The sequence below is a fragment of the Salvelinus alpinus genome, chromosome 2 (assembly GCF_045679555.1).
Source record: "Salvelinus alpinus chromosome 2, SLU_Salpinus.1, whole genome shotgun sequence".
NCBI classification, from domain to species: domain Eukaryota; kingdom Metazoa; phylum Chordata; class Actinopteri; order Salmoniformes; family Salmonidae; genus Salvelinus; species Salvelinus alpinus.
This window is the reverse complement of record NC_092087.1, coordinates 78,622,029-78,631,210: the sequence shown is the minus strand read 5'-3', so window position 1 is coordinate 78,631,210 and position 9,182 is coordinate 78,622,029. Positions and strand designations below refer to the sequence as shown.

The window sequence follows — 9,182 nt, the reverse complement described above, 5'->3', positions numbered from 1 at the left end:
GTAGGACAAGTAACATCCCGGCAAATTTGAGAAAAAACACTATTGGAATTGATCAAACGGATCAATCACTCGCCACCAGCATTTCTATTGAACTGTGATCGTGTCTGCTGCAAACATGGTGACCTCATAAGTCCCTCTGTGTTTCACAGCTGTGATTGGATAAGTTCAAAGTAGCATTGAAAAAGTCATCAATATAGATATCTATCTATACAATGCTGCTATATACGTGTGTGTGTGTGTGTGTGTAGATAGACCGTACCAATCAAAAGTTTGGACCATATTCAAGTGTTTTTCTTTATTTACTATTTTCTACATTGTGGAATAAGACAAAACTATGAAATAACACACAGAATCATGTAGTAACCAAAAAAGTGTTATTCTGTGTTATTCTACAATGTAGAAATAAATAAAGAATACCCTGGAATGAGTAGGTGTGTCCAAACACATTAGCTAGAATGGTCCCACCTGATCCCTTCCATTTGTGAAGACATTTATTTTCATTGTTAGAGCGGCCAATTGAGTACCTGGTCAATATAATGGCTAATCTGTGGTTTGACACGTACTGTTAGATCATTGATGTGCAGCTCCTTTGACCTCAGGACCTCTCAGGTCATGTTTCTCAGAATCTGCCCATACATTGACAGATGAGTGAATATGGCAAGGTCACACAATGCTGCTAGGTGGGGCCTGGTGGGGTCATAGAGGTAAATGTACAGTAGTAAACAGTGAAGTGAAACTAGCTGTGATTTATAAGCACTGATAAGTAAACTACTTATTTTTTTTGCAAACATATGGGGGGGGTGCATTCCAAGAAAAGGAATAAGACCCCTTGCTCAAAAGCAATCCAAGCCTTCAAGATACTGGTGAACAGAGGATAAGGAGAGAGCAAACAGAGGAGAGAAGAAAAAAGTTTGAGAGACAGAAAAGGAGAAACACTGAGGTGGAAAATGTGGAGTCTGACCATTAGCTTTTATAACCAATGTCAGTCACATGCCAGCACTCCTCTGGTCCCAAGACTGACTCGGGGTGAAGAGTGTGAGCAACTGTCATGCTCCAGTGGCGTGGTCGTAGTCTGGGATTGATCACAGACTGGCCTGGGGTTGTGGCTGGGGGTGGGGTTGGGTGTGGCTGGGGGTGGGGTTGGGTGTGGCTGGGGGTGGGGTTGGGTGTGGCTGGGGGTGGCCCTGGGGTTACCTTGGTTCAATCAGGATCTGATAAAAGAGGAGTGGAGACTGAAACTGAATAGACAGACATTGTTGACCCGGCTGCAGTAGGACAGTCAGGACACCTCGCCAACATCACAGTGAGTGTATTTACATAACATTCTTATCAACCTGTAGGGTTTCAGTGTAGGAGAAACAGCACTTTCAGGATTTTTTCATACGGAATATGGCTGGCTATTTGTTTTTTGCTAAATAGATCTGCATTTTCTGTTTTTACTTCATGTAAAGTTGATTGCTCTGTATCTGGGGTTTGGAGAAGTAGTTCTGTAGGTGAGATGTAGGTTATTTGAAATAGTTTGTTAGGTACAAAACTTCTGCTAGATTCATTATTTGATACTTCTAATACAACGGGCATGAGAGAGATGAGATCACGAGTCATGACCCTTCCCTGGTTCATGGTTCGACAGGATACAGCTTATGTCAAATTGAATTCAAAAGTTGAATTTGTTTGCATTTTAGCTAACCCTAACATTAACCTAATTATCAACTCTGACAAGCTGTATTACTATCTTCCCTGCCACAGTGGTACTAGAACTCTGACTGGCAACAGCGAGTCCCAACTGGGATTGGTCAACTCACTTAACAATCAATAAGCAGACATTTTGGACTTGCAAGAAGGGGTGCTTGCTCTGGGGAAGATAGAGAATTGAGTCTGTCAACACATGATGCGAGAGCCTTGGTTACTTGTGGTAGTTTTCTTGCTTAGTTGGTGCAATGTGAGGTTATTGCTTGTGCTGAGTTGGCAGTGTTTGCATGTTTTAGTTTCAATCTGTAGTTTGTGCTTTGTCAGGGAGAATGCTACAATCTGTAGTGCCATATCAGAGTATTTTCAGTTCTTCTATAGTCCTAACATTGGACAAGCAAGTTATCATGAATTGTTTTTGTCCTTCAGATGGCCCTTCCCCTGTTCACCCTCCTGCTGACTGCCCTCACTGTGGTCCACTGCTTTCCCACTGTCTTCCAGGACCTGGAGCAAAGCAGCAGTATGTACATTTTCAACAGTGGTGGCTGGTGGGAGGTGCTATAAGAGGACCGTCTCATGTAATGGCTGGAATGGAATAAATGGAATGGTATCAAACATATGGAAAACCCATGTTTGACTCTGTTCCATTGATTCCATTCCAGACATTACACTGAGCCCATCCTCCTATAGCACCTCCCACCAGCCCACTGCTTTTCAGTTATACTTCCACTGACACATCCCATTTGGCTACAAATCAATCTGTTATAGTAAGTTGTCTATATACACTACCTTGTCCTGAGATGCTATGTGTTTGTTGAAGGATGTAATGGGTTTGATTCCTGCATGGGCCTCATACACTTGAACTGTACATTTCTTTGGTTAAAAGTGTCTGTTAAATGGCTATAATACTACATGTATGGTGGTTGTTTCTCCCCCAGAGAACCAAACGTCCATCCGGTTCCTGGCTCTGGGGGACTGGGGCGGGGTGCCCTACCCTCCCTACATCACACGGGTGGAGAAGGCTACGGCCTGGGAGATGGGCAAGATAGCAGAGCAGATGGGCGCAGACTTTGTTCTGGCCCTGGGTGATAACTTCTACTACTCTGGAGTGAACAGTGCAGATTCTCCAAGATTCCAGGTCAGTTAAGCAGAGTAACTCCAGCTGTACTCCAGCTATGGCAAAAATAACAAATATCTTTACTTTCTTTGCTGTGAATGTTTTTCTGATCCTAATGGTTAGTTGCTGTGTCTGTTACGTCTTAAGGAATTTGAAAGGTGTATGGTTTGCAAACAGAATGGGAATGCGCTTGTTTATCAATCTGTCTAAAATGACCTCTGCCCTCAGGATACCTTTGAGCGCGTGTACACGGCTGACTCTCTCAACATTCCCTGGTACATCCTGGCTGGAAACCACGACCATAAGGGCAACGTCAAGGCTCAGATCGACTACAGCCGCAAGTCTGACAGATGGTAAGAAACGGACACTTAGACCAGAGGCGAGACATCTCACTCACTACTCTTTTCTGGTTCATGAACTAAGCAGACAAGACCCAGCTGATAATGCATTGGTGCCTATGGGACAGCCACTCCTTCAGCAGAACGGAACTGTGACCCTTTTTTTCAATGGTAAACGGCCTGAGTGGGACATCTTCATTTATCCACTGTCTTTGCTTAGAACTTATGCAAGTCTTTGACAGCATAAAACCTTTTTTTCGCATCTCTGTTGATCATGAATGCTGTATTGTGCAGCAGAATCACTTTTCACTGCATAACCCTAGTCTGTATCCCAAATGTCTAAAATAGTGTACACTGTTGGGATTAGCGTGCCATTTGGGATGCAGACCGTTTCACTGAGCTGTTTCTATCTCTACCTTGATCGATCAGTCTTCATTCATTGAGCCTCAATCCTCCCTCAGGCGGTTCCCTCACTACTACTACGAGCTGAACTTCCGTATCCCCAACACCAAGCGCACTCTGAGCATCATGATGCTGGATACAGTGATGCTGTGTGGTAACTCTGACGACTACGTTGATGAGAAGCCCCGCGGACCCCTCAGCACCATTGAGGCCAACCGACAGGTACATAGATTATTCTGAGCTTTGTTAAATAAAATGTTTTTGGCTTGAACTTTTAAAGTCACTTTAGGATTTGAGATTCTATTGACTTTCTTTGTTCCACCGACCCTGTCAACCTGACCATTGTTGCAACTGGATGTACTTTTTACACTTTTGTTATTCTTCTCTTGTCCTTATGGTTAATTAATTGCAACTGCTGACAAATTCTCCATCAAATTCAAAAAACAATAATAGAGGAAATTATCAATAACTAAGTCTTAATTTACTGTATCCACCTACCAGCTGACCTGGCTGCAACAGAGGATGGCCCAGTCCAAGGCTGACTTCCTGCTTGTGGCTGGTCACTACCCGGTGTGGTCAGTGTCCGAGCACGGCCCCACAGAGTGCCTCCTGAAGAGACTACGCCCCCTTCTGGTCAAACACAAGGCCACTGCATACTTCTGTGGTCACGACCACAACCTGCAGGTTTGTGGAGGTTTTGAAACTTAATTTCGCATAGTCTTCTCCTAAACCACTAGTGGTGTAACCAATTATTCTGTCAACTAGAGGGTTGCTGTTCAAGGAAGGCCATATGGAAGATTGTTTACTTTAGCATGTCACTTTAGCATTTTCGATTTATTGATGGATAATGTTAAAACTCCTTCGGGATCGGTGACCATTCCACGGGACGGTTGAGCTAACGTAGGCTAATGCGATTAGCAAGAGATTGTAAGTAACAAGAACATTTCCCAGGACATAGACATATCTGAAATGGGCAGAAAGCTTACATTTTTGTTAATCTAACTGCACTGTCCAATTTACAGTAGCTATTACAGTGAAAGAATACCATGCTATTGTTTGAGAGCACAATTTTGAACATGAAGTTATTAAAAAAACAATTAGGCACATTTAGACAGTCTTGATACAAAACTCTGAACAGAAATGCAATGGTTCATTGGATCAGTCTAAAACTTTGCACATACACTGCTGCCATCTAATGACAAATCTAAATTGCACCTGGGCTGGAAAAATACATTATGGCCTTCTGCATTTCAAAGATGAAGGTACAAAAAAATACAGAAAAGTTTTCTCCTCCTTTGTATTATCTTTTACCAGGTCTATTGTGTTATATTCTCCTACATTCCTTTCACATTTCCACAAATTTCAAAGTGTTTCCTTTCAAATGGTACCAAGAATATGCATATCCTTGCTTCAGGGCCTGCGCTACAGGAGGTTAGATTTGGGTGTCATTTTAGGTGAAAATTGGGAAAAAAAGGGTGGATCCTTAAGAGGTTTTTAAGTTGCATCATGGTATCGTTCGGAATGGCAAACTGTAGAAAAATGTTCAACACAATTAAATCTTTTCAGGTAGTGGCTCTGTTTTAAAATGTTTGAGCTCTGCCAAACATGACCCTGACTGATTTCCCCCTCTCCCTATTCTCTCCTCAGTACCTGAAGGAGTCTGGTGTGGGCTATGTAGTAAGCGGTGCTGGTAACTTCCTGGACCCAGACAGGCGTCACTGGCACCATGTCCCCAAAGACACCCTCAAGTTTTTTACAGGCCAGGCTTCTACCCTGGGAGGCTTTGTCCACGCAGAGGTCAGTCATAAATAGAATTGTCCATTCTAGTGTTTTATTGAATTGTCTTATCTGTATACTGTTTGTGTTTTTGATACTTGTAGACAGACTTTGGATGTGTCACATGGCAGACTCTTCTCAATAGTCTCTGGTCAATAGTGCACTACATGGGGAATAGGGTGCCATTTCAGACGTACATTTGCCGTTCCCTGAGGGGATCAATAAAGTTGTCTTGTATTGAAGGTAACCAAGGACAAGATGACGCTCACCTTCATCCAGGCTAAAGGGACGTCTCTGTACCGCACTGTCTTGCCACGCAGGGACATCGACGATGACCAAAATGGCAGCGACGACAAGGATTAGCCCTAGTGGAAGAGATGACGACGTAAACGGTCACAATTGACGTGTCTGTATATATGACCTAGCCCTTAAATTAAGGACTACATTGATTTATTTTACAATACTTCTACTTTAGCAGTTCAATTCTGTCGAAGTACAATTTACTCAAATGTAGTCCTTCGTAAGGGCTAGATATTGACCATGTACAATAGGTTGGATGGCTGAGGTGTGGATACAGACTGGCAGTTATTATAGCTCATGTTTGGTGGATGAGTTTTTAGAAAACAACCTTGGCAGTGAGTTTGCCCGAATGTAGCATAAAGGAGAATAATGTATTTTAATAAATTAATGAAAGGATGTTTAATTCTTTTTTTAAATGTAAGATTTTTTTGTGTTCGTTTTAAAGAATAAATAACCTTTTGGATTTGTTTTCCTGTAGTTTGTACATATTGATGCCAATCTTTCAGGGCTTGCTATATTGGACCTCAGCATTAGCCCATTACATTGACGTTGATGGACCAAGTCATCTATTTATCCTTGTACATGCTGCCCTCTGGTGATTAAGCTATTTCACTGCACCGCTAGTTAAGAAACAGTGACGAAGCGTATTCCAGTGTCCTAAATTAATTGACTCAAAGGCCAGGCTCTGACAAGGGTTGATTACTGTAATAACTCATTTGAAGGGTGTTCACTTAAGTCCAAACGTCATGATCTAATTGGTCTTAGATAGTTGGACAGCTTGACGTCTGCTCCACTTCTTTTCAAACAACATTTGCTCTATTTAGATATAAAATACATGCCCGTCTCTCCATGAAGCCCTGAACCCACTGGCTGTAGGTAGCAGAGGTGGTCGTGTTGAAGTTAGGGTGAGTGCTGCTGACCATGCTCTTTTTAAAGATGGTGGGTAAATGATGTCCCGCTGTCTTAAAATGGTCAGTTACTGTCCGCTTAAGGGGTGGCGCTCCCATACTGTAGGCACCAATGCATTAGCGTCTGGTCTGCTTTTATTCATTGACTGCATATGAACCAGATAAAATGAGGGAGTAGGCTGTCTCTGGTTGTGCTGCTGACCATGCACTTACGTCCATTGGTGAAGAGAGCCTCTTGGTCTGCTGCCAATAGAAGACCAATAGGGATCAGGGCTGAATGGTGTTGGCACTGTCAAGACCCACCAATAGGATTGGACCTAAACACACTGTACCAGTATTGTCCTAGGTTGATGTCAACGCATGTTGTGTGAGGTAGCCTACAATACCTTGCCAACATCTTATCCTTGGCCACGTTGCACAATCCATTTTTTATTTACCAATGTATGCATTCAAGTCATTTAGTACACTAGAAAATACAAATTGTTAGAGTTGAAATATAAGCCAATTGTGTAGTAGCCAGGCAGGCCCGGATCATCCGGTTGCAATCGTCACGGCCTTGGCAGGTACAGTAGGGAGCTGAGCTTAGTTGACCTGAGAGCAGGACAGGGATAGAACGGGATAGGGCCAGAGACTTACTGAGAACAGGTCATGTAGCCAGATGCCTGAGTCAGTCACACCATGGAGTCAAAACCTTAAAGTGGAATTCCACTCCAAAATGATACTTTGGTATTTTTTTTCATTAGTTCACTTGATTCAGTCCCAAAATGTTTTGCATGTCAGCAGTCAAGTTTAAATACCAAACAAGAGTTGAGTGATATTCCCCTTTCAGGGTCATGGGTAGGGTTGATTACAACATTCTGTTTCAACTAACCTGAGACTATATCGGGATGTCTGAACTGTTAATGTAATTAATGAATAGATATAATTACATATATTTCTACCTGACTTTGTAGCTCTTGTTAAACACTATTAGATACTGTAGCATGTTTTTTGTACCTTTATTTAACCAAGCAAGTCAGTTAAGAACAAATTCTTATTTTCAATGACGGCCTAGGAACAGTGGGTTAACTGCCTGTTCAGGGGCAGAACGACAGATTTTTACCTTGTCAGCTCGGGGATTCGATCTTGCAACCTTTCGGTTACTAGTACAAACCACTAACAACTAGGCTACCTGCCGCCCCTTATATTGTTATATTATATTGACACTGTAGCATGTTTACATTATTAGGTACTGTAGCACGTTTTCACTATTAGACACTGTAGCACGTTTATATTAGGTACTGTAGCATGTTTACATTATTAGGCACTGTAGAATGTTTACATTATTAGGTACTGTAGAATGTTTACATTATTAGACACTGTAGCACGTTTACATTATTAGGTACTGTAGCACGTTTACATGATTAGGTACTGTAGCATGTTTACATGATTAGGTACTGTAGCATGTTTACATTATTAGGTACTGTAGAATGTTTACATTGTTAGACACTGTAGCATGTTTACATTATTAGTTACTGTAGCATGTTTACATGATTAGGTACTGTAGAATGTTTACATGATTAGGTACTGTAGAATGTTTACATGATTAGGTACTGTAGAATGTTTACATGATTAGGTACTGTAGAATGTTTACATTGTTAGACACTGTAGCATCTTTACATTATTAGGTACTGTAGAATGTTTACATTATTAGGTACTGTAGAATGTTTACATTATTATGTACTGTAGAATGTTTACATTATTAGGTACTGTAGAATGTTTACATTATTAGGTACTGTAGAATGTTTACATTGTTAGATACTGTAGCATGTTTACATTAGGTACTGTAACATGTTTACATTGTTAGACACTGTAGCATGTTTACATTAGGTACTGTAACATGTTTACATGATTAGATATTGTAGCATGTTTACATTAGGTACTGTAACATGTTTACATTGTTAGACACTGTAGCATGTTTACATTAGGTACTGTAACATGTTTACATTATTAGATACTGTAACATGTTTACATTATTAGATACTGTAGCATGTTTACATTAGGTACTGTAACATGTTTACATTGTTAGACACTGTAGCATGTTTACATTAGGTACTGTAACATGTTTACATTATTAGATACTGTAACATGTTTACATTATTAGATACTGTAGCATGTTTATTGCAACGCCATGAAACTTTATCTCTTCCAGCATTATGTTAACTGCAACTTTATGAAGACATTTCATTACCCATATAGCTGAGGATGTCAAAAACCAATTGTCTACACACAATGTTCCCCCAAACCAGCTGTGCTTTTTGTATAATTTGGCTGTCTCCCTACAATAGTTAAATCACAGCACGACTTTGCATGCAACATCACAGGTGTTGAAAAATGGGAATCCTTCAGTTTGGCCAAACCTACCAGTCACTACAATGTCCCAAACTGCAGGGATCGGTTATCCACTCGTCACATGTTCCAATCTCCAATCCGTTTTAGGATGATCCCAAAATGCCCTCTACCGCAGTGGTTATACTGTATCTCTACCTAGCAGGCCTATTCTCCCACTGTGGACTGACATCCGGGCCTGATCTTTATTGGATAACCAAGTTAAACATACATTTGCCTTGTATAAACACATTTATGAGTGGTTAAAAATCATCCAGTAAAACTGTC

The 9,182-nt window shown here is 41.1% G+C and overlaps 1 protein-coding gene across 1 annotated transcript; it reads left to right on the top strand.

Annotated features, from left to right (window-relative positions):
- The first annotated feature begins 1,183 nt into the window (after nucleotides 1-1,183).
- Nucleotides 1,184-6,082, top strand: acp5a (acid phosphatase 5a, tartrate resistant). Its single transcript, XM_071389384.1, has 8 exons — nucleotides 1,184-1,303; nucleotides 2,116-2,206; nucleotides 2,625-2,824; nucleotides 3,032-3,156; nucleotides 3,603-3,765; nucleotides 4,045-4,227; nucleotides 5,191-5,340; nucleotides 5,563-6,082. The coding sequence occupies exons 2-8, from the start codon at nucleotides 2,116-2,118 to the stop codon at nucleotides 5,680-5,682; spliced, it is 1,032 nt and encodes a 343-aa protein (XP_071245485.1). The 5' UTR covers nucleotides 1,184-1,303; the 3' UTR covers nucleotides 5,683-6,082.
- The last annotated feature ends 3,100 nt before the right edge of the window (nucleotides 6,083-9,182 follow it).

Bases quoted from the DNA above. Each gene is read 5' to 3' on its own strand.
- acp5a (XM_071389384.1), top strand. From the start codon at position 2,116: ATGGCCCTTCCCCTGTTCACCCTCCTGCTGACTGCCCTCACTGTGGTC. The intron at 2,207-2,624 runs GTATGTACATTT...TTTCTCCCCCAG, and splicing joins GGACCTGGAGCAAAGCAGCA to AGAACCAAACGTCCATCCGG. The intron at 4,228-5,190 runs GTTTGTGGAGGT...TTCTCTCCTCAG, and splicing joins GTCACGACCACAACCTGCAG to TACCTGAAGGAGTCTGGTGT.